We start from the raw sequence: 26,297 nt of genomic DNA on the forward strand, positions 1-26,297 counted from the left end.
GGATCATAGAACCAATAAAATGTTTTGCACATAATTTTCTCATTTGTTTTAAGTTTTTGTGTTGACATGAAAACATTAAGCTAATTTAGACAAAAGTGGACATTCACCTCGTGATCTCTATAAACCAGAATAAGATAATCGCGGACTACAGACAATGAACTGATTTCAGTGCATCATCTGGAGTTCGTTTTGTGGGCCAGTGCACAATGGAACTCCCGAAAATCTTTGCTTTTATCATTCCCGCATCATAAGACATTCACAATTAATTAATTAGCAATTATCAATCCTGGCGTTAGGTATAAATTAATCTACGTATGCACCATCACTGTTAACGATCTTAAAGTTAAGAAGAATAACTTCTTCCTGCCTTAAGATAAAGTTCTTATTTCTCTTAACTTTAAGAATGTAGTTTATACCTACACTACACACCACTCAAAGAATATACTATAACAATTTTCTCCAGCGTTATTTCCAACTCAAATGTTTCTTCGTAAAATGAAGAGTCCTGATTTTGAAACTAAGTTTTCACGATATATTTAACCATCTCCAGCTTAAAATTGTTTCCCACGAAATAATCGAGAATATTCCAGAAGGGTGTAGAAAACTTTTGAACTTATGGTAGACCGTTGTAGACGATTCTAGAATGATTTTCAACAATATAAACTGAAAAGTAGGAGCTGTAACATAAAATCGATTGCCCGTCATTTAGAAAGAATGTTTAGTGTAAGTTTTGTGTGTTTCGCGATAAACGTGAAGAGAAATAAGGAAGTTTCTTTACACTCTTTTCTGAGTGTTGAGAAAAGAAGTCCTATTATAGTTCTGTATAAAGAAAGTTATTCTTTTAGAAATATTGGCAAAAAAAACTGTGTGTTTCATTTAAAAGAGTACAAACTACCATTCGATGATTCAAGGAGACTGACAATTTAAAGGACAAACCACTATCACGACGAACTCGAGTAACAACAGAAGCGCAAGATAAGACCATAACACTGACTTCTAGACGCAATCGATAACTTACTGCACCTGAAATCCGAGCTGAATTTGATAGGAACAGAGAAACTCCTGTGTCTACATCGATTGTAAGACTTCATTGTAAACAAGCAGACCTTCATGGTCTTGCAAGGTCTGAAAACTTATTAAAACCGGAAGATCGAAAGAAACGGTTGGCTTGAGCTAAGAGCATCAACTTGGACAATTGAAGAGTAAAACAACGTACTGTGGACGGGTGAATCCAAATTTTAAAATTTCGAATCCAAGCGTAGAGTTTATCTAAGACGATTAACTGTAGAAAAAATAGTTCCACATTGTTTAGTGCCTACAGTCAAGCACGGTGGTGGTTCCATTGTGATCTTGGGTTGCCCCTGTTTTTCTGGAGTGGGTGACATCGCCAGAACTGAAGGAATTTTAAGAAGAGAAGGCTATTTTTAGTTCAGGATCAGAATAGGGAGCCCGTAACTTGCAGATGTGAGTGGCAGTGCATTTATTTTCTGACAGTCGATAACCATTCCGTGAAGTCCAGGATTCTATTTTGGTTATGGCTAATTGGAGCTGCCGTTCAATGATGTTCATACTTTTGGACTGACAGGATCGTCTGCATACATGTAAGTTTCAACGTTTTTTGAGATGTTCCGTGTCATATTGCTAACTCGAATTGCGAATAGTGTTGGACTAAGTATCGAACCCTGTGGTACGCCTTCCTCTTGAATGTGAGATGTAAAGTGCGTTTTTATATCGGACCTGAAAACACCGAAGTCGCAAGAAATTCTGAATTATTTCAGACAACCGTTCCCTTAGTTCTAGATGGTAAAGATCCAATATAATACCATGACGCCAAGTTGTGTCAAATGCCTTTTCAAGATCTAAGTTTACCATGACTAGATGTTGTCTCATGACAAAGGCATTGCGAATATGAGATTCAGCTTTGATAAGCACGTCTAGCGTTGATCTATTCTTCTGTAATTGAGGTCTGGAAGGAGATTCTGTCACTCCAGGATGTAAGTGAGTCTTGTATGAATCATCCTTTCGAAAATTTTCCCTACGCAGCTCTTAAGAGGTATTGACCTATAATTTTGAACCAGGGTAGGATCTTTGCCTGGTTTTGGTATGGCGATAAAGAACGAATGTCGCCAGGAAGAAGGATAGACCTTCTATCCTTTCTATCAGAGAAGATACGACTGCAGAAAATCAACAGGGTACATTAAATCTCTTAAGTCATCAGAATGGCGCTTCTTTCTCTGCAATTCCACTGTATGATGTTATGCATTATTTATGTTTATTTGAGAATGATTCATCTGGCTGTTTTTTTGGATGCGGGACATTTGTTCCGGTCTTTTTTTTGGAAATGTGGGGCGACCAATATCTAGTGTCATCGGCATGCAATTCTAGGATGGGTTCCTCATAATCCGGGTGTACATCCACTTCCATACTGTTTGTTTGTTTGAAGTTCGGCTTTCTTACAATCTTTAGTAGTTTTCATTCTTTCAGTGTCCTGCGAGACTGTTGGAGTATCAGTTGGCATACTAATTGGGGTGTTTGTGACTTCACGTTTTAGGTTTAGGAGTATATTTTCTGGAGGCTGATAAGGTTTCTTTAACCCAATTTGCCAAAGAGATGTTCGGTGGTATTGACACGTCTGTTTCAGCTGCAGTTTAAGTATAGCTTCGGGTGCGAGACGCATAAGATTCACTGGGCAAGGTCGACATAATTTGTCTGCGTGCTTCAAGATATGTTACTTTATGTTCTATTTTGTATCTCTGAATTCTCTTTCCAATTTTCCACATATCGCATGATTTAGAAAACGCAGGATGACTTCCTTTGCAGTTGGGACACACGGAGGTTGAGGCTGAGCAATCTGCTTGTGTATGGTCCTTAGAGCCACATATAGGACAGATGGCATCACCTCAGCCTGCTGAGAATGGCCATATTTCTGGCATTTAAAACAGTGAAGAGGATTCGGGATGTACGGCCGAATCCGGCAGTTTAAATAGCCAGCTTTTACAGTTGATGGCAAATCAGGAGTGCTGAAGGTTAAAATGATGGATCGAGTTGGTACGAGATTTCCATCTTTTTTAATCATTATGCGCTTCGCACTGATTACCTTCTGATTACTAAGTTCGTGTATTAATTCCTCCTCAGACACTGAAAGCAGGTCCCACTCTGTGATGACACCTTTCGATGAATTTAAAGTATTGTGAGCAGTAACAGATACTGGAAACTCACCAAATGTTTTAGTCTTTAATAGACACTCAGAATGTTTGGTGGTGGCTGTTTCAACCTAGAGGTCTCCTGATTGTAGTCTCCTCACCATTTTTGGTGATCCTGCAATAGATTCCAAATATTTTTGGATCATAAATGTTGATAACTTGCCCACAGGCTGAGTAGACAGAAAGTGTATCACCAGAAAGTTAGGGAGGTTATGACACTCTACTTCTCTTCGAAGTCTTTTAGGTTGGTTTGAGTCATTTTCATTGGACATTTCTGACCTTGAGCTTGATGGCTCTAAAGGAGGAAAATTATTTGAGTCCATCTTTTCTCCTTTTAGTCCCGGGAGAGTAACTTTCTTTTCCCAGGTTACCGGCCCCGCCACATGGAGGCAGGAGCTGTGCCACCAGTAACCAAGCGGTTGAGGAAGTTAGTTGGGTCAGTACGGATTAAATAGATATATATATGTATAAGGAAAGAAAGGAATTTCCTTTCTGGATTCTTACTTGAAAGCTTTTAAGTAAAGTATTACTTAATCGTTAGTTAAGTATTCTAGACCTATACTGGTTGAGTTCATCCAGAAATTGAATTTTGTCTTCTGCTTCTATATTCGTCCAAACAGAAATTCAAAAGTCTGGGTATATATGTCAACCAATGTTAGTTAAGGTCGTATTGAACAGTTTTCAATAGTTTGTGTTCAGTGCAGATTCGTGTTATACTAACGGACTCTTTTGCCTAAATCTGGACTGAAATTTAGAACGTGCAAGCTTTAGGACGAAATCCTAAGTGGACTAATTACAATGACACCTAGGTGTGTCCCAAAGTAGTTCTGCCACGCAATGAAAATCTCTATCACTCTGCACAAAGAAAAAAAAGGAAATATTCATAAGTTCAGGAATCAGGAAACTCATAAAAGATTGGACTTTTCAAAGAACTTCGAATAAAACAAAATTTTCTGCTGATTGAAGGTTATGACAAAAGACTTAAAAGGAATGCACAAAAGCACAAGCTATTCGGAGCTACTGAGACATGGAACGAATGATTCAAATGTATCTTATATTCTGCATTCTCACAGATTCTTTTCTCCTAATCTTGAAATGTCAGCAACAAACATGCCTAGCAGTTTCACTAGGAGAATGACACCATATAAAAGTAATATCTGATCAAATGAGATCCAAGAAAGTTGGCTGATTACTGCTGGAAAATCCAGAAAATTGCTTGCTAAGAATTTGCAGTTATAATCTGAATATTAAGGACACGTATCTGTATATATTACGGATCATTCGTATGTCATGGCACGTAATATGTTAGTATTTTTTTCCCTCCTTCTAAGAGAATTTCTTAAACATAAAATGTAATCTTCTCTTGTCAAAATACTTTCATTAAGGTACGATGGTTGATTGAAAACTGTCTTTTCAAAAAACCATGTGACTAAATGACTTTTCGCAAAAACAAACGTTTTTATGAAAATATCATCCACTCCTGTAACTAGCGACATGTACAGAGGACAGTGTGGGGTTTGAGAGAACACACTAAAGTGGCTTGTCTTCAATATCTTTGTTGTACCATACATAGCTCGCAGTTGGTGATGACTCTTTGCGGACTTATTTTCTTGGTCATGAAGAAATCGGATAACTGCACACACACTTCGTCTGTCTGTATTTCAAGTGCAAAGAAAATTTAGTTAGAAACTACAGTACACGTGTTTCTAACAAGGCTAGCAGTTTGAGCAGGAGAAGAGATCTAATTATCAGCAAAGGTGCAGAAACGAATCCTGTAATAAGAAGATAAGAAACATTACATACATATCCCCTTATTCATAATGTTTCACTATTAAGAAGGCACGGTTTTTTCTTCATAAAAATTACCTTACTTTTCAAACAGCCCTTGTATTATGGAGGTACAGATGGTATACTCGTATTAACCTATAAAAAATGTCTTTCGAATTATATCGGAAGACAGGTTTCTGCTTTACCAGATGTTTGTCAACAGCGACTTTCAATTTTTAAAACGAGAAGGGTAAGATACGCCAAATTATAATAAACATTTTTTTTAATTATTCGTTGACTCATTCAAATTTAATTTCTTTCTTATAACCCTTCTGCTTTCTCAATAAATCTTCCATTATAAATTTACGCAATAATTATTCTTTAAAAATCAATAATATTTGTGAGAAAAGTCTTCTCAGAGGAAACATAATTTAGGACTATGGATGTATTTATGACAGCTGTATTTTTGTGAGCTTCGAGGTACATAGAACAGACTGGTGAGTTATAACAAGATAGGCAATAACAAAGACTAAAATCCAGATTTACGGGTAAATATTACTTTATTATAGCAATTTCTGCAAGCATTAAAGAAAACCTAAGGCAAGAAGAGAATTGTAGCACAAAAGAAAGCAAGAAAATACAGTTGTTTATAATAGATAAGAGAGAAACTGCAGTCAGCCTATAGAGCGATATTTCTGTACAACGTTAATTCTTTAGCGATGTGTTTAGAAATATTTGTAGGCATCCGTCGTGTGAGGGTAGTTGTAGATGTCATGATGGCGATAGGCGGGAATAACCTTTCTGTTGGAGTAGGCGAGAGGTTTGGCTGCGGGAATAACTCTGCCAGCAGTTGGAGCGTACAGGTGCTCGGGAATGGCTGAAGATTCTACGTTGACATCGGCAGGGTTCTGGTTATCAGTTCCAGGCTCGTTGGTTTTAACATTGGCACGGAATCCGTCCATGTCGGCGATGTATTCGACAACTCGGGTGCGTCCATCCTCGTCAACCACGGTGTATTCACCTTCTACACGGCCGGAACCATCAGCAATTTCTTTTCTAGAACTGGTTCCGAACTCAGCGTCGGCTTGGTATTCAAAAGAGTAGGGTTTAGGTACCTCATCAACGAATGGCCTCGCCATGACCTGGAAAATGGAAGAATCACAACAATTAGAAATACTGGAGATGGTCCAGTTATATCAGATGTTAAGACTGTAGAATCCATGTCTAGTTGTGCAAATGTTCAGTGAAATTTAAAACGGGGTGAGAATATTCAAAATTCTTTAAGTGTAAAGGAGGAGTGTTTTCTGAAAGCTGTGAGAACAAAATGACAAACTAGAATTTACTGAACCTTCAAATAGTAGGAAATTAGGAGACGTCACTAGAGATTATAAATTAATAAACAACTTTATTTGTCTTTGTTACCTTTTCATGGGCGACAGGAATGGGTACATTAGAATAGAATCTCGGTCTCTGGTAATAGTCCTGGGCGTGGACAGCCAGCAGACAACCCAAAAGAACGAATGCCTGGAATAAAGAAACATTAAAAGTTACAGACATAATTAGCAAAGAAATTGTTTTAGTGAAATTCGTTGGAATTCAATGAGACACTCCAAATGCTATAACTTAATTTTCAGTATAACAAAAAAGCAGGCTATGAGCATACTCTGTTTCCACTTCTTATGTGGAAGAATGCTTCTCAAAATGCAGGGGTATAATTTTGTTTGAATTTTACTAAACGGAATTTAGGGATCAGTGTACAAGGTAAATTTTACATTTCTAGACTGCCAACTATAAAAGTCATGTTTCCTACATAATCGGGAATAATTATACCAAAATTTATCATTTATTTTAAACTCTGTAATCCAATTCATATAGTTATTTGGTTACAGACAGAGGGGCATATTGATGCCCTACCATTAATATCCGGACACCTGCCTTTAGAAAAGAAAAAAAGAGCTTTTATTGTGCCATTTAATATTTTGTGCTGAAACCTTTCGCTTTTATGGTGGCCTTCAATCTTCACGGCATGCTCTCAACTAGATTTTTATAAATGTCAGCTGATATGTTCCTTCACTGGGCCTTTAACGCAGCCACCAGTTCGGCCTTGTTCTTTGGACGATGTCGACGTGCACGTAACTGACGATCCAATATATCCCAAAGATGCTCGATAGGGTTCAGATCAGTACTCTGGGCTGGCCAATCCAACTTTTCCACACCCATGTCCTCAAACCACTCTCTTACGACCCGAGACCCGAGTAGTATGGCCTGGCGCGTTGTCTTGCTGATACAGGTATGGACCTTCCCCGAAGTATTGCCATAATGTTGGAAGTGCATAATTGCCCTAGTATTACACAGCATTCATGGTTTTGTCGATAAAGACTAATGGACCCAAGCCAAACCATGAAAGGAGAAGCCATACCATGACACTGCCTCCACCAAACTTCACTGATGGGAGGATACAATCAGGAAGGAACTGTTCCCCTGGCATTCGCCACACCCAGGGACGGCCATCAGACTGGTAGAATGCGAACCTCAACTCGTCTGTCCATAGGACTGTTTTCCACTGCTCTACAGTCCAGGATTCGCGCTACTCACATAACGCTAATCGGCGTATAGCATTTGTTGAGGTGATCAATTCTGTTGAACTGTTGAGGTAATTGTGTTGAACGTATCATCTTGCATTCTCACTATTGCAATTGTCTGTTCGAAGCGCAGTGTGCATATTTATAGCAGGTTTTGTGACGTGTTGCATGCATAGGACCTGTTTCTCCATCCATGGAAGGGTGTCCGGATATTAATGGTAGGGCAGTGTAAATCATGAATGTCATTATCATTTTAATTATATTGATAAAGCTTAATAGCAACGTCAATGTGGCTAGCTATTTTCAGATTAATTTCTGATACGAAACACGGAAGGTTTAGGGAATTATGGGTATAATACTCGATATCCTGGTTGGGACAGGTGTTGGAAAGCCGGAAGGCACTTGATAGCAAATTTAAATTTTTAAACTGCATATGGTGCAGTATTTAAATCATAATGTTACCAAAAAATATATATTACTAGCAGTATCTATTGCCCAGTTTTTTTTTTTTTTTAAAGGACCAAATTTACCAACTCTGAACAAGAAATTATATCGTAAATAAAAGACAAAAAATCTTTTCCAGTGACTGGAAAAGTCGAGTTGTTAAAGTAACTCCAATTAGATCTACATAAAAAGTACTAAGGTAATCAAAAAACGTTGAAGTAAAACGTTTTTCGTTTATTACAGGAACAATTTGGGCCACGGTGCTTCAATACGTGATATTTAAATATTACGCTCCAAGGCTATTTGCTGGACGAAGAAAGCTTTAGGAATTTCAGAAAAGCCTAACCTTCATCTGAGATCGGATAACTAGGTCCCACGTAAAAAGTCATCCTCCCAAGAGAAGATTAAGATCGAAATAACACACCCAACAATTTTCAAAAGAATAATTTTATAAACTTTTACTAAGAAATTATTGATCCGGCAGTTTCAGCGGAATTATCCCAAAGATGAATGAGAAAGAGAGCCTTCCAAAGTCCTACTTACCTTGTACATGGTGGTGATTACTGGAATCGTTTCTCCTGTGAGATTGGAAAGGTACTTTCCAACCTTTTTATACTACTTCATAGACACGGTCTTAATAGCGTTCAGCCAAAGGTCACGTAATAGACCTCATTTTTTTTTAAAGTTTAGCATTTTTTAATATTCATAACGGTAGCTGTGTCCTTGACAGTCGCGATCGACCTTGAAGTAGGTATCATCCCACACCCTGCCGCTAATCTAAGACTGTAGATCACTGCCGCGGACGGTGGGGGAAAAGATCAAAGAATTTTATGGCCCAAAGCGTAATCATTATACAGCAATCTCCATTCACTACCAACCACACTGACGATATTTTTGCTCTCCTCACTGCTGTTTTCAATAACATTTAAGAATTAAATAACCTTGTGATTGAGGTTTTTCTATTGCTCGCACATTTCTTTTAGGAAAGATAAAGAGATCGCGAAACCTCAACATATCTGTCTATAAATTGCATGTGTTCCAAGGCTGCTTTTGTTTTGCCAATGAAAAACTTAAACCACTGCCCTAGTTCAACTAAGTCGCGTCGAAAAATCCACTCAACGCCTCAGAAGAACTTGTGAAACTTCAGCTGATCGTGCTTTATAATCGTAGAGCCTGCAGTTTCCAGAAAACGGTTTGAGTATGTTAAATCTACCGAAAATTATAAAACTCTGAGTATTCATTTTATTCTGATGGGGCAGTGCATTATTCTGAAGAAGCTCGATATACCGCGAAACACTCTCTCGCTTTGTCTCAAGAATAGACACTAACCAAAACAGTAATATCTTGGATAGACTTCGATAAAATTTCAAAAAATCATTTTATTTTGAAGATTTATCAAGTTCGCACACAGCAATTTAAAACTAATCCCAATTTGTTCATTCCTGGTCATGCAACATTGAATAAATAAATCCGTTTATTTGTCGATTAAGGCAAGGCCAAAGAAAGATAGGTTTACAGAGAACGGTAGAAATATACCACTACAATGCTGTAAACTGCCAGTGAAAAAAGATAAGTCGATACTAGGCTCATTAATTTAAAGGAAAATAGAATATATATATATATATATATATATATATATACACGAATATCAATTGCCCTTATTCTACACACGACTAGATGAACAAGTCCAGAAAACCAGTAACCAGTTGAGATTTTTCATCACTGTGATTTTGTAAATAGTAAGGATGATCACTTTTTAGGTGAGTCCAAGAGGTCTACATTCTACAGCGAGGATTTTTCATGCTACCAGAAGCAGCGGCTGTTGTAATCAGATCGGAAAATACTGAATGGATTCCTCAAATTTCTAAGAATGCAAAACGGTTAAGTCTCTGCAACTGAATTCGTCATTTCCATCCTGAACTGTGAGAATTGAGCAAGTGGTTCCTCCTTACCATAACACGCCATTCAATAATTTTGGCTAATCGCTAAGGAGCATTCAAGTTATTCAAAAGTCTGTTACAGAGCTCACGACGAGTACTCCAGAAATTTCTTTCCAGAGTTTCTCAATGATCTTTGCTGGATTTTTCATCCAGAAAATAGAGCACAAAACACACTCATTTTACTGATGCCTCAAAAAAAAAAAAAAAAAAGTGTCAAGCTCATACATCGTTAGTAAATTTATATTTTACAATCGATTTGCCTGATCTTCGTCATGAAAAGCTCAACTCTCAAGAAAAAAAGAAACCATGCACACGTTTCGAGACCAAATACTTCGCCCTCGCTGTGAAAAATTCCAAAAAACTCGTGAAAATAGGATCAGAAGCCATGCTTTTATCAAACCTTATGAAAGGACATCGATTATAATGATTGTATTAGCAGCGAAGAGGCTACGTTGAAGGAAACCAGCGCAAATAATTCTTAAGCATCTTGTATTATTTTATAATCCATCATTGTTATAACTTAAAGGGCTCTTTTAACTGCTATACCTGGTTAACTTATCCAGTTGGTTGCTATACTTTTCAGATGAAAGTCATTCCCAACTCGTACGGTGGCCATCCGGTTTTGTGCCACCTTTCTAATATTAAAATCCTGAGTAAAAGGTTTCATTCAACGTATCTCCACTGTTAAGTGTTTAGAATTGGTAATATTGGCGAATGATACCCTAAATTGCTAATTAAAAGGGAAGAAACTTTCTTCCACATAGTAACAGAATCGAAACAGTAGGCAGGAAGCTAAAAAAATCCACCACAGGAGAGAATCGCAATGATTTCAAAATGGTGTCACAACAGAAATAGGCCAAAGAGGATTTTATTGAATACGAAACATATAATGAAGCTGATGTGTATAGAAATATGGAAGGTCGGTCAATAAAAATTAATTATAGCCCATCTCCTGTTCTACAGGTAATTCCCCATTTAGCAAGGCCAGCCTTGACAATGTCCTTGAACTTATTTCTTTCTTCTCACGTCTACCTGCGATCTTATTTCACATTCCGGTGCTCTGTTTTTCTATAATAATGACACCAGAAGTAACTCAGATAAAGTGCATGATAAAAATTACAGTTATTGAGGAAGGAAAGAAGAATATTCCGGAAGCATCGCTAATTGGGGGTTTAATCGCCTCACGTGCCACATAGCAAGCCCTTAAAAATTTAAATAAGGTTGTTTATCATCTCAAACAGTTTGTGTCTCAGCACGGGCGACACGAATCGCTGATCTTCAAATAATGAGGTGGACAACTGACAGATAGATACAGGGGAAAAATTAAAAGTATTGCTACAATGCAGTGCCGTCTTTTTAAACATGGTTCTAAAGGGCCTCTGGACCCTAAGAACCCCAAGCTCGGACAAGTGGATCCAAAGTTGTAACTGGTGAATTACAATAAAAGTTATAACAGCTTTTAAATGCGTGAGCAATTTAAATCGTGCGTGTATATCTGCCATTTTTCCAGTAAAATTGAAGCTCGCTTTGGCAGCTACAGATTTAGACTTAAGTCTAAATCTGTAGCTGCCAAATCTCATGCATGCTCCACAGATTCTTAGCATTTTCCGCGTTCCAAAACATGTGCTGACAATTCATTGCAGAATATGAATTATATGCTACAAACTAATCTTAAAAATATTAGGTGCGCCGCTTTCATAAGAAGTACTAATCCAACAAGCACTAATGTTCTTTCAGTATTAATTGCAGTATATTATCTTACAGCTTTATTTTCCAAACTCTTTGAACTTGTCTTTTTAAAGAAGATGGTTGCTGTACGTGTACTTTTCAGATGAAAGTCGTTCCAAACGCGTACTGTGGCATTAAGTTTTGTGTGAAAAACGGGGAAAACACAGCGAAAATCCTTAAACTTACGACTACTTTTACGACACTGTTTATCAGTGGCTGAAATATTTCCTAAACTGCGGAAGATGACCAATTCAGGCTGATCAACTTCAAGCAAGAATGAAATGCTTGCTGAAGTGCGTGAAAAAATTCGTTACAATCAGTCATTAACCATTATAGATTTTGCTGATGAACTGGAAATATACTTTGAATGATGCAAGCGATTTTTACTGAAAGCTTGGGCATGCGTCGATTGTCAGAAAAATTGTTCCAAGATTGTTGAATAATGGCCAAAGAATTACCATCGAAAATTACGCGGGGAGCTGAAAAGAAGAGTAGACATGGACGATTTCGTCAATTACATCGCAACTGGAGACGAAACTTGTGATCTTCTGAAACCAAATTCCGCTCTTCTCGGTGGAAGTCACCAAAATCAGATAGAGAAATAGTTGGAGAAAATGTCACGAGCATTTTGAATATTGTGGATGGTTTCTCGATCATGATAATGCTCCTGCACACACCGCACTCTTCGATCATGAATTTTTGGCCCAAAAACCACATTCCTGAAGTGCACCACCCTCCGTATTTACTTGACCTTGCTCCAAATATTTTTTTTCTCTTCACCAAATTCAAAATGTAGCTGAAAGGACGAATATTTAATGAAATTCCAACCATCCAGCAGAATGAGGACTTCCAGTGATGCTACCAGAAGTGGCAGGAACGTTGGAACACTTTCATATCATCAGGAGAAACTACTTTGAGGGGAGACAACTTTGTAAAAAATATTCTATGCACCGTATACTGTTTTATAAAAATAAAACAGCCTTTGAGATTTTTAATCATCCCTCGTATGCCCCAGTGGATATGACAGTGGTTATAATCAGCATTCTCGCCACAGAGGGTGGAAAACGTCTGCGTTCAAATTACATCAGTTAAGAAGAAGAAATTTTATGGACTTTCTCACAACATGGAGGGGTCAGTCAATCTCAGACGAGAGTAGCATGGTTAATCAAGTAATGTTTGGCTATTAGAGAAGGCACGGTTTTTATCACAAAAGACCTGTCACTACTTTTCAAACAGCCCTTGTATCAATAATGTATGGATTTTTTCTGAGTGCTACCCCTAGCATTCCTATTTAAAAAAAAAAATCATCAATGAAGTGAATAACCCACACTCCTGCTCAATGTTCTTGTACCCACAATGTTATGTTATAAGTTCGTTTTAACAAAGAAATATCGCTGCCACTTTGGTTATCTAAAAAAAATATTTTAAAGAAACATCTGGAGTCTTAGATGTGAATAGCGAAATAAGTTTATTTTTTTAATTTGAATAGTTACTAAACAGACACCTGTTCTTTTTTCTCAGAAGGCGCTTCTAAAGTAGCTGTGAGCGCTGCTGTAATCAGTTTTGATTTCTCTCGCTCTATGTTTTTTAAGTAAAGTAAATTTCTTTTTATACTCCTGGACTCAAATTTCTTAATCTTATGTGCTTTTTTAGTAAAGGAAACAATATAATTACACTTACAGTATATCGACTACTATACAGATTAGCAAAGTAAAATTATATGCTATTGTTTATTGATTATTTTTTGTTCTGGATGAAATCACTCTAATTGTATTGGACTCAGATTTATTGAGTCCAACTGCAATTACTTCAAGTATTAATTTTGTACAGATGAACCAGAACATCCTTTTAAAAATGTTCAATCATGTTTTGAAGTGCAATTGTCATGGCTGCTTTTCACTTAAGTCTTTAACATAAACAACAGTTTCTAGGAAGCGTAATTAGTTATATAATTAATATTGTGAAACGCCATCTCTGTAATAAAACGTTTGATCATTGGCCTGCGACCACAGGCCAAAGATCAAACGTTCAATCCAATCCTTGTAAAAATAGTTGCCCGTTGATCCAGAGTTTTATTAACTGAATTCCCAAAAAATGTCAATGGATGATCGTAGGAAGTAAAACGTGTTTAGGGAGACTTTATTGTGGCTGTGATTTAAGATGATTACAAAGTACTGACCATTCCAGATGAAATTAATTCCCAAAATACACTTCTTGCTGCGCTAGGATAATATACATTGATCATGTGAATCTGGAGAGTTCAGATGATGCAAAAATCATTAAATAAAATAGTAAACCTTCATTCAAATTGAAGCTTTATTGAAGCATAAACTGAGTACAAAATTATCACACATAACAACAAAGCGGCCATGGAGCGTGAACCAACAACCCCATATGAATGACGTCAAAAAATTGAGCTAATGAACCAAAACGAAGCACGTGCGTTATATACAGCCACTTTTTGACTCTTCCTCATCATTAATATCTGTAAGCATTTCAGTATGGCACCCCTCTGTACGGGATAGGACGTGGAGGTACGTAAGGCTGTTCGGTAACGCGGATGGCTTTCCTCTCCGCAGAGGGTGGTCCGTACAGAGCCGGATTAGCAGGTTCCGCCTCTACGACGACATCTGCAGGGTTCTGGTTGTCCGTCCCAGGTTCGTTGGTCTTCACATTAGCGCGGAAGCCATCGATGTCGGCGACGTATTGCACCAGACGAGATCGTCCGTCGTCGTCCCTCACTGTGTATGACCCCTGAACGCGACCACTGCCATCGGCCGATTCTTGCCGGGAACTTCCTCCAAATAGAGCTGGCGCATCGTAGCTGAAAGCGAAAGGCTTGTAGGAGAGGTGTATATCCGGCCTGTATGCAACCTACAAAGGAGAGAAAATGTAAAATAAAACCCAACGTCAAAAGCTTGCTTTCTATTTTTTGGGATATTCATTAAGATTAAAAACTATGTTCTAATTTTGTCTTACGTTAAAAACCCTTATTGTATTTAAATAGGCATGCATATTTATAAATCATGTAACACGTATTATCAAAATAATTCATTAAAAGAATTATTAAGGAAAGTAAATAATTTTAAAACCAGAAACAATTTAAAGAAAATCAATAAAATGTTCACTTATCGTCCCAAATAAAGATACAAAAAATGATTTAGAAAGGACGTGATCTGTACTATAACGTGCATGTCCAAAACGTCGGTTATAAGCAGGCTGGAGTATTCGTTCTAAGATTTCTTCACCAATGCATCAACAGATTTTGGCTCCACGTTTCCATCTCTTAACACGGATAAGAATTATCACACAACGTATTTCCATTGATTCATTTATCCCATTCTTTGACATAATCAAATAATTAATATATAAATCTGCCATTAAATTATAATCATTCTATGGTTTCACGAGCAATTAACTCTTATTTATAAACGTACCGGTGGGGGTACTTCTTCAGACAAACGTCTTGGAGGATAATACTGAGCATAAGCAGCCAGCAGGCACGCGAACAGAACAGAAACCTAGAAAGAAAAATTTGGTCAGTTGGATTTATTGCTCAATTATTTTTTCTGTTAATGATTTATCAGAAAAAAGTAAACTTTAAAATGTCCATATCCTTCCTACAAATTATTTTAAATTCTTAAAAACAGTCGATGGAATAAAATTAAATTGAACTTCAATCGTTATTCTACAGTTCAGTGAATTTCAAAATTAAGGTTGGCGATATGTGCTATCAAATAAGACGTTTTATTCTCATTTACAACTGACTGTGAGCGCTTAAGCCTAAATAATCACATTACGACCAAACGCCAAGGACAATCATTTAGACTTAGTCAAACATCTATAAGAGATAACCCGGATTCGCCCCAACTTTCACACAATGGAAGTTCAACTAGTAAAGTGAAAGAATTGAAAAGAAGCGATTATGAAAGTGGTATTAAATTACTACCTACGCCCTGCAGAACAACTTGAAAACCAGTTCTACATGGGCGTTTCGTGTCGTCTCCCGATATACAAAGATACAGCGAGAAGTTACAAGAACAAACTGTAGACTGTAGCGAGCACCTGTCACCCTCCCAGTTGACCAATTTCAATATTACCGCTCAATTAACTGTAAACTGATTTTAAGGGAAATTTTAGGCTCTTAGAAAAATCGGCAAACAGAAAACAATCGATCATAACAGATTAAGTAGGTACCATACACTCAATAATTTTAATTCTATAACAGGTGTTAAGAAGGAGATTGATCACTCTTAGCGAAATTATCTATGTGGGAATCTAAAGTCGTTGTCCATTGTATTCGAATAACCATCAAGTTCATAACAATGGAAGGCGGGTTTACACAAAGAGTAAAATTACATTGGAATTACCACTTCGGTGATATGAAATGGAATTTTACCAATTCCAGTTACAGAAAATGATTGAACGAATATAATAATAATACCAATAGCACAAAAGGTTTTAAGACTAACTAAATAAAAAAGAACTAAAATTTAAATGGTAGAAGATATTTCAAACAACTTACTTTGAGCATGGTGGAGATCGTTCACGTTGGCTTCCAAATCCCAAGTGTGGATGAAGATCGTCACCAGTGCCCTATTTATACTTCTCGAGAACCCCCGGTGCTGAAATGAGGCACTCCAGATTCACACCCCAGGTCAAATAAAGACCTTGGATGAGCGGGGATTGCCAAGCTAAACGCAAGAACTTACGATGGAATCCGTCAGGGAGGAAGCGACCTTCCCTGTTTCCATCTCTCCAGCCCGAAGGCAAAACTTCTCCACCAGGACAATACTGTCACGTGAATTACTGATTTCGAGTGACGTAATGAGTTTTGTGGGAACCCTAGTTTCGTTGTCCGGTTATCTAGGTGAATTACCCAGTCAGCGTCTACATTCTTCACCTATGTGCTCCTGTTCGGTTCCATTAAGAAAAGGAAACCATTTGATTTATAAACTTGGTTTCTCGATCTTCTTTTTGTTTTTTTTTTTCCCAGATGTAATCGCACGAGTTGAATTCTTAAAGACAGACCTATTGAGTGATTGCTACCAAACTGGTATGTGACATCTTTTACTTTTTTTCTGCGAGAAGGAAGTTGAATTTACATTTCTCGCGTGTGACTCGCTGCACCAACCCATTGCGGCCTCCGAGAGTCGCCGCGGTATAGTTATCACTAAGACACGAAACTGAGAAGGATGTAAATCATAAAAACAGTATGTTCACGGTGTGTCTGAGAAGTAATTTATACACCACCAGAACGGTATGGTGTTTACAAAGATAAAAATGTTGAAAGGGGACGAGAACTAACGCGTTTTTCCCTGAGAACAGTAGGAGCCCCACCTTTCTAAGAAAATGCTCAGCCTACTTCGTTGATATTTGTTATATGAGTGAATAAAGTGAACTTCAGTGTACTGAAGCTTCTAAATGGCTTATTTGAAAAATGTAGGTCCTCCGTGACAGTATAGTAGTTTCTCTGTTTATAACTCGCTTGGAGAGATCTAAGTTCAAGTCCCGTCGATGACTGGAGGAATTTCTAAAGGCGTTTTTAATCGAGACTTCATGGGCAGGTGCTGTGTCTCAGGTAGGGCTGCTCCAGAATATCAGATAAACTCTGACCTTTTTTGCACTGTGATGATACATAATTCCGTAACTGCAGAGGGAGCAGGGTTCCCTGCGAGTTATTCCGGGTTTTTCAGCCCACAGAACATGAAAATTGTCTCTCGAATACACACTTATATATACATATAGGCTCCTCCTATATTGATAAACCCTTTGAGTTCATCAAAGAAAAAAAATGTTTGGCAAAGCATATAGGCAATTATACACCGCATTTGGAACTTCGACATGATTCCTTAGCTTGCCCTAATACAAGACAACTGGAATGCGCTATATCAGTACTCTATGACAGACGTAGCAGACTTCATATTTCATTCCAGTGTTGGTGTGGCAATATGGAACAGAGAGTTTTGTTTTGATACAGAATGACTCTTGGTCTTAGTCATATCAGCAATTATTCTGTTCAAACAGAAACGTTAGCTTTTGAATAAGCTCATAAGTCTTAAATTGAATTAAGTACAGCTACTTATGAACAGTTCATCGTTTTTACACATTTTGGATTATTAATAACTACCATCATACTTTTGCAGGTAACTCGTGGAGAGAGATACATTTATGCCTTAGCTGCCCTTGTGTCGTTAAGCTTCACATTCACAACAACACCATCATACTACACACATACTGTATTTTATACGGCCGTTGTTATAGTGTGGGTTTTTAGGACCATCAGCAACTAAAGCCATATTGCTTCGTGTATACCGTCTGTAAATTGCGTGTTCTATGGTAGATATTCTGTTTTCTGAACGAAAAACCAAGTTTACGGGAGAAAAAACCATGCAATCATCTCTTGAGACGGACTAATTCAGCCACGTTATGAAAAGGCCCATAAAAATTCCTCACACCATCGACGGGACTCGAACTCACTGTTTTTTTCCCACCCGGTGTGGGAAGGACGGCAATTCTACCAACTATGCTACCCACGAGGGCTATGTTGTACGATAAATTTCAATTAACTCGTTTACATTTTAAAATCGAATTCAAGAGAGGAACAATCTGAAAAACCGAATGTCATTCTGAAAAGTAATTTTTAGAATTAGTAGAGTTACCTTTCTATCACAGAAACAAATACTCATATACATTTAAAAATGCAGTAATATGAGTATTACACTGTTCCACCAAAATTCTCGGGACACTTGCAATATTCAGAGAATTTAATAAGATTTTAGTCTAGCTTTTTGGCAGTAATTACTACTTGAATGTGTCTTGAGAGAATTTCTATAAATTTCTTGCAGTAATCGGGTGGAATTGTGCTCCGCTCCTACTTTAAAGCATACATGAAGTATGAGGACCGGCTTAGGTTTGTCATATATCTGCGTTTCTCTTCTTTCCAAAGACGTTCAGCTGAGTTGAGATCGATGCACTGTGCAGACCACAGTAATGTTCCAATATTATTCTCTTCAAACCTCTCATTCGCAATCCTTCATCGTGCCGAAATGTGCATGGCCTCTTCCATAAAATTATAACAATTCAGGGCACACAAAATTATGCAAAACATTAACGTCGGATTCATGGTTCTATGCACTGTGACTAGTGTACCTAGTCCATATCACGAGAAACATCCTCAGACTATGACATCTCCTACTCACAATGTCCTGGTTGAGATAACATAGTAAGGTAGCTTTCTCCAAGCATCCATCACATCCTAATATGTCGTTCAGACTGAAAGAACGTTTAGTGTGATTCATAGAGCAGGACCGTTTTCCGCTGATCCACCCTCCAGGTTCGGTGTGTTTTGCAATTTTTTTTTTTTTTTTTTTTTTGTTACCAAAGGCTTGTGGTTCTGGCCTTTCCATGAAAACTCATGGCATGCAACTCTTCTTTGTGTCGTGGAAATACAAGTTTGCCAGTGGCCTCTCGCAGAGAAAATTCAGGTTCTCCAGGACTTGATGGCAAAATGAGGTAACCGACTGTCTCTTGGTGCAACGCCTGATGCCACTCAATAGTTTACTCCTACTTATTTCTTAGGCTCAGTGTCGCCTCCATACTTCGGTTTCATTAGCACGTTGATAACTGTTCACTTGGGAATGATTAATTATTGAGCAACAGCACACACAAGCATTTTCCCGAGAAGAAATTCAACTAAAATCCCCTCACCTCTGAAATTCTGTTAGTTCTATTCATGCGAAACGTTCAGTTTACATTTTTTAAATGAATTCCAAGCTAACCCCTGATCACCTTTATAGGCTATAATATACTGATGTGAAAAATTTAAGGACCAGTCAGGTTTTCACTTGTAGCTTTTCATAGAAGTGGCCTGGATATGGGAAAAGCACACCAAAGGAACCTCGTGAGGTACAGAAATGATGAAGAAAACCACACCGACACAACAACGGAAACAAAGCTGTACAGAGGGACTTTATTCAAAACTGGCAACATAACACTGGCTGCCATGATATAGATGCCAAAGATGGAACAAAGGGAAGAGGTGGTCTTCAGTAGGAGATATGGACACCCCTAATAACGATGCAGCTTTGCACCGCCTGTCCATACTTAAAACAATATTGTTGATAAGTTCTTGCGGTTACATCGTCCATTCCTCTGTCAGCGCCATCTTTAGCTGGTGAACATTTTCTGGTGGGTGTGGACGTGCCGCTAGGCGTCTTCCCAAAGTGTCCCATATGTGTTCAATAGGTTTTGGATCGGTCGGTGGAACGGGCAGGCCAATCCATACGAACAATGTCCTCACTTTCCAAAAGCATATCAACAGCTGCAGTGCAATGGGATGTGGCGTTATCATCCATAAACACGAACCTGGGACCAATGACACCTCGGAACAGACATACACACACAGGGAAGAATTACCTCAGTACAATAGCGTGCACCGGTTACAGTACCGCCTTGCAGGATCTGGAGTTGTGTATGTCCATCCAAGATAACGCCTCCACAAATGAGAACACCTCGTTCGCCATATCGATCCTTTTCAGTGATGTTTGCGGGGTGATAACGTGTGCCAACCTCTCGCCAGATTAGCTGACGTCCAGAATCGCTGCTGAGACTGAATCTACTCGCATCAGTAAAGATTTTGTGGTTATAACCTTTTGAAATAGTGTTGGTCCTTACGTTTTGCACACCAGTGTATTTCCTTATTTCATAATCACTTGCAATTTCCTGAAATCAAAGACATGTTTTATCACTTTTGGTAGGATTGTATAAAGCGTGTAATCTCCGTAGGTAGCCACACATCACAACGCGCTATGAACAAACTGTTACTACTATAAGTATCAGTGCATATCCATATAAAGACTGAAACTCATTTTCACAGCAGACCTGTGAAAATTAGCATTATTAGAAGCATATGATGCAAGAAAGAAAGCTTATACAGCATTAGCCAAAAAAAGTTCCCATTCATTCCTGACAACAGTTTGTCCAATTCGTCTATGAATTTATTTAAGCTATCAACTTCCACAACGAAAGACAGAAGTTTGTTTCAGCAATCACCCGCTGGCTAACGGCAAATATCCCCACATCTATCCTGCAACTGTCTTTCCTCAATTTGGATTTATGCCAAATCAAGTGCGTAATCTGAGCAAGAGAAAGAATCCCATCGGCATTGAGCTTGCTCAAACCCTTATACACCTAAACCAGATAACTTCGCAGGTGCCTAGTCTACAGATGTTACAATTTGCAAAACGTAAGCTTTCTTGGTAAGAACAATTCTTTGTTCCCCTCATCAATCTTGTTTCCGTTATCTGTACTCGTTCCAGCAGTTTTACATCCTTCCTAAAATGAGGCCTCCAGACCTGTATGCAGTACTCAAGCTGTGGCCTGACCATTCCCTTATAAAAAGATATAAAAACCTCCTTAAAGTAAAGTAAAAGTAAAGTGCATCCATTATCAACCCACTGCAGGATGGAAGCCTCCTCAACAATTCATGCTGAGGGAAATGGACCATAATCTGTCACGCTGGTCCAGTGCGGGTTGGCAGATCGACCGTATTCAGCAGTCAGGGGCTTGAACCCCGATCTACTCAAAGAGCGCGTGCTACTGCACTCCCGCTCCTGCCCACTCGGCTACGGAGGCCGGTTTATCCTTGCTAATCATTGACAAGTCCCCATGAAGCTTCTCTGCACTGCTCAGAAAACTTCATATCTGACTGCACAATTACAACCAGGTCTTTTTCATTCTCCACTACCCTGAATATAGTACCGAAATGTTGGTACGTAAGCCTGGGGTTACTGCTACCCATATGCAGTATTCTGCATTTGCCAATGTTAAACTTCAGTTGCCACCTCTCAGCCCACCTGTCCAACTATTCTAGATCCTGCTGCAGTAGCATACTATCATTAACAACCCTGCCAACTTTCGCATAACCTGCAAACTTGGACATTAAGCCTGATATACCTTCATCAATATCATTGATAAATACATAAAACAACAATGGGCCCAACTCCGAACTCTGGTGGACTACTGATAACATTAGTCCACAAAGAGTAGTATGTCCTTCTTTATTCATAGCAGCAACTTGCCCTTAATGCCACGCCGCTCCTCTTTGTCCAGCAATCTTCCATGTGCATCAGTATCAAAACCTTTCCTGAAATCCAAGTTCACGATAACTGAAATCCCAATTCCTTATGACCACATCGTAGTATACAGTCAAGTAAGTCAGCCAAGACATCTCCTTAAAAACCCATGCTGTGTCTGAACTATAACTGCAGTCTGGTCTAGATTATCCTGCAATGCTTCTTTAACTAGTGACTCCATTAATTTCCCAGGAACAGAAATTAAACTAACGGGTCTGTAATTACACGTGTGATCTCCCTTCATCATCTTTGATCCCCTTTCATGAATTGGGAATACATTTGTACCTCTCCATTCCGTGGGGACCTCCTCTGAATTCAAGAACGCTTTCACAATTATTGCTAAGGGTTTGCTTACTTCCTTTAATCCCATCCACCCCAGGTGCCTTTCTTTTGTTTAACTTCAACAATAACTCCTCCACTTCCCTCTCAATTATTACAAAATCATTTAACTGCCTGTTAGAGTTTGATAAACTTTTGGCATTCCCCTCATTGAATAACTCCTCATGTGTTAATGTAGATGCAAATACTTATTCAGTTTGGCAGTTATCTGAGCAGGATCATCAACGGTCGAACCATCGATATCAAGCGGACCAATCTGATTCATCCCCCTCCTTCTGGAGTCTACATAAAGAAGTCTTTGCTGTTTTCTTTGATCCTTTGACAAAGATTTCTCGTAATCTGCCTCCGCTTGCCTAACTGCTTTGTGACTTGATTACAGACTAGTTTATATCTGACATAGACGTCTGTGTCACCTGATAATCTATATGCATCCCATGCATTTTTCTTTTCTGCTATGAGTCTCATTAATTCATCTGACATCCATATAGACCTGAACTTTGAATATTATTTCTTAGATGGTATGACAAGCCTAGTAGCTTCTATGATTATTCCCCATTTAAAATATCCGTTGTTGGTAACATCATCAGTTGGTCCCACTGTATAGAGTTTAAAAACTGTTTGAGACCACTGTAGTCACCTTTACTAGATCAAAAACCCTTCCCTTCCCTTTACCACTGATGGTTGTTAAATCTGTAAGAAAATCCCACATCAGTACACTGTGATCATTGCCACCTAGTGATTCTTTATCTGCAGATTCTTAATGCATGAATAATTACTGCTGATAATCAGATCAAGAATATTACTCCTCCCTTTGGGTGCCTATCGAACAAGCTGCTGTAGATCGAAAAATTCCAAAGTCTTGCTAGTGGGCAAATGACAAAACCATAAGTCCGGTTAATATCTGTAAAGTTAAAATCCCCCATCATAAGACATTCTGATTTATTCCGACTATTTCTCCGTACAGTTATTCGTTGTATTCATTAGACCTATAACACACTCCTACTCTCATTTTTGAATGTCAACTGGATACACTTCCTTAGATTTCATGTGTTTCTAAACTAACAGCATAACCCCTCCTCCCTTCCTATTCATATTTTACTCTCCAAATTCCAATTCTGTATTCCTTATATCTGTGTGACACCACGTCTCCGATAACCCAACAATATCCGCCTTCGATGTCCTCACCAGCCCTTAAAATTCAAATTTATTTACGGAACTCCTAGCATTGGTGTACATGCAAGTATACATGCACTTGTTCTTACTCTTAGTTACCCTAACACAGCCCATCTGTTTACTTGTTCTGTGATGATTCACAGTAGCTCTTGAAGTCCCCAGCAACTTGCTCTCTAGGCTGCTCCTCATTCTAATAGAAGCAGTGCAAGAATCACTTTTGCCTCTGCCTGCGGCTACCGTTAATATTTTAGTCTGTGAACCACCACAAGCTAGCAGTTTCCCAACTTTTTTTTTTTTTTTTTTTTATGTAAACCCCAAACACGAGAGGTATTAGAACCTATAGTACTTAGTACCGTGCTTGGGTTGGAGGTTGAGAAGACGAAAGAAGATATTTGTTGACATTGGACTTGAACTTCTGTAGACTGTAATTTTCAGGAAATACATATGAAAGAAGGTTGTTCCAGAAAACGGCAGTTGAATGAATAAATGAGGAAGATGAAAAGTTGGTTCTGTGAGGTTCAAGTTGGACAGTAAATGGATGTTGGCTGGTGGCGGCACGTGTTCGGCCTGTTTTGAAAGAGAGAGTGGGAATTATAAAAGCCAATTCAGAAGAACAGTGCCCATGGAAGTATCTGTAGAAGAGGCATGCAGCAGAAACAGTACGTCTATGAGAAAGCGAGTGGAGAGACTCTGTTGCAGATGAATCATAAATTAACCTAATTACCCTCTTCTGAATGGAATCAGGAAGACAGAGAGGTTTTGGGGGTACCACCCCAGATGTGGGAACAATATTCCATGGTAGGGCGGATTTGCGATTTATACAGACTGAACAGCTGTTTGGAAGAAAAGTAACGCCGAGAGCGAAAGAGAAAACCAAGTTTTTTAGATGCAGAGGAAGCAATATTTGTAATGTGCTTGTGCCAAGAGAGATTAGAAGTTAGGGTAATCCCCAAAAGAGATATATCATTTTGCCTAGAAATCGGAGTGTCACCAAAGATAAGCATAGGAACAGAAGAATCCTTTTTGCGAGATATAAGACAAGACTGAGTTTTAGAAGGATTGTAATCAACTAAGTTGTCTTTGCCTCACTGGAGAATTACCTGGAGATCGGCATTTAAGGAATTGGTAGCAGATATTAGAGAAGTTGACACTGATTGAGTAGGGCAAAGTTTCTCAAAATGGAATGCAATGTGCTATCATCGGCAAAACTATGGATAGGATTTCAAGTCAATGGAAGGAGGGCATTGTTATACAAGAGGAAAAGAGTGGGGGAGAGAACCGAACCTTGGGGGACACCGGCATTAGTGGAGAAGTTAGAAGACAGAAAGCCATCTACCATCACCCTCAGTAAGCGATCAGAGAGAAAACTGGATAACCAATTACAAAAAAACAGTTGGTAGACCATAAGATGGAAGCTTGTTTAGAAGACCTTTATGCCAAACATGATCGAAAGCCTTTGAGATGTCAAGAGCAACTGCTTGTGTTTCACCAAGCTTTTCCATTGAATCCATACAGACGAAATCCATACTGGCGATCGTTGATCAGACGGAAAGTTTCTAGTTAGTTTAAGAGTTGGCGATTAATTGATTTCTCCATTACTTTAGAAAGAATAGAAGTAATTGCAATGGAACGATAATTGGATGGGACAGATTTGTCACCCTTTTTAGGAACTGGCTAGATATCAGCAAATTTCAAAGCAGAAGGAAAAACACCTTTGGAATAAGAAAGTGAAAAAAGGCGGCAAAGAACAGGAGTAAGTTCAGGAACACAGGTTTTGAGAACAAGTGGACAAAAACGATCAGGACGTGGAGCATTCTTAGCATCAAGGTTCGTCAAAATCCTTCTGACATCCTTTTGACGGAAGACCACAGGAGGCATTGAATGGAGCGTGTTGGGAATGGTGGGAGGTGTTTTACCAAGATCATTAATACACGAGTTGGAAGAAAAATGGAATGCTAGCAGGTCAGCTTTATCCTTGGGTGAAGTGAAAACAGAACCATCTGGTTTGGACAGAGGTGGGAGCAGAGATGGGAAAAAGTTGCGGCCAATAGCTTTGGCAAGAGACCAGAATGCTCGGCTACCATTAGGTCAAGAAGCAAGTTTTCTACTCTTAGCCTGTTCAAACTCTAGTTGGGACTGATTAATAACTGCTTTACAATTGTTGCGAGCTTTGGTGTAGGTAGAAAATGAAACTGAAGAATTAGAAACAAGCCAATTACGATATGCAACTTTCTTCTCTTGAACAGCTTTAGCACATTTATTAGAAAATCAAGGTTTAAATAAAGGACAAGATTTTAAAGTGGAGTGTGGGATAAAGGATTCCATTCCTGCGAGAATAATTTCACTGACACGATCTGAGCAAAGGTTGACATGAGAAGTTCTGAAACAGTAATCTGGCCAAGGAAAAGAAAAACAATCTCGCAGATCATCCCATTTTGCATTCTTCTAATGCCAAATAATAGGAGGTTGGGAATAGCCATGAGATAAAGGCTCCATAGGAGAAGAGACAATCACCAAGTTGTGATCTGATGTGCCTAAAGGACCTCTCACTTCGACCGTGTACTTAGAAGGGTTGTTTGTGAGAAAAAGAACAAGCGTGTTGGCTGTATTGTTAGGATTCTCTGGTATTCTTGTAGGTAAAGGAACAATCTGTGCAAGGCCATTAGTAATTGCAAAAGCCTCAGAATCTCGACCAGCTGGGTCTATGTGACTAGAAAATGGAAGCCAGCTGGAGTTGTGAACATTAAAATCACCAAGGAAAATTACCTCGCTGTTAGGAAAGTTGGACTGAAAGTCAAGTTGCAAAGAGAGGAAGTCAAAGAGCTCCAAATGATTAGTGGAGTCGGGAGAACGGTAGAGACAACAGATGACACAATGAGGTAGAAAGATTTTAAGCTCACTTTCCAAAAGCATATCAACATCTGCAGTGAGATGGGGTGTGGCATTATCATCGATAAACACGAACTCGGGGCCAATGGCACCTTG

General features: G+C 38.6%; 2 protein-coding genes across 2 annotated transcripts; both read right to left on the reverse strand.

The window, feature by feature from the left end:
• Positions 1-5,511: 5,511 nt before the first annotated feature.
• On the reverse strand, positions 5,512-8,548 carry LOC150084382 (cuticle protein 16.8-like). Its single transcript, XM_090376209.1, has 3 exons — positions 8,540-8,548; positions 6,393-6,494; positions 5,512-6,112 (listed from the first exon to the last, which is right to left on the reverse strand). Exons 1-3 carry the CDS (start codon positions 8,546-8,548, stop codon positions 5,696-5,698), a joined length of 528 nt encoding a protein of 175 aa, XP_090232335.1. The 3' UTR covers positions 5,512-5,695.
• Positions 8,549-13,962: 5,414 nt separating this feature from the next.
• On the reverse strand, positions 13,963-16,289 carry LOC150084383 (cuticle protein 14-like). The gene is made up of 3 exons (XM_090375196.1): positions 16,190-16,289; positions 15,102-15,185; positions 13,963-14,538 (listed from the first exon to the last, which is right to left on the reverse strand). Exons 1-3 carry the CDS (start codon positions 16,196-16,198, stop codon positions 14,161-14,163), a joined length of 471 nt encoding a protein of 156 aa, XP_090231322.1. The 5' UTR covers positions 16,199-16,289; the 3' UTR covers positions 13,963-14,160.
• Positions 16,290-26,297: the final 10,008 nt, after the last annotated feature.

This window comes from Mastigoproctus giganteus, chromosome 6, assembly GCF_048544385.1.
Source record: "Mastigoproctus giganteus isolate SK-2022 chromosome 6, ASM4854438v1, whole genome shotgun sequence".
NCBI lineage: Eukaryota > Metazoa > Arthropoda > Arachnida > Uropygi > Thelyphonidae > Mastigoproctus > Mastigoproctus giganteus.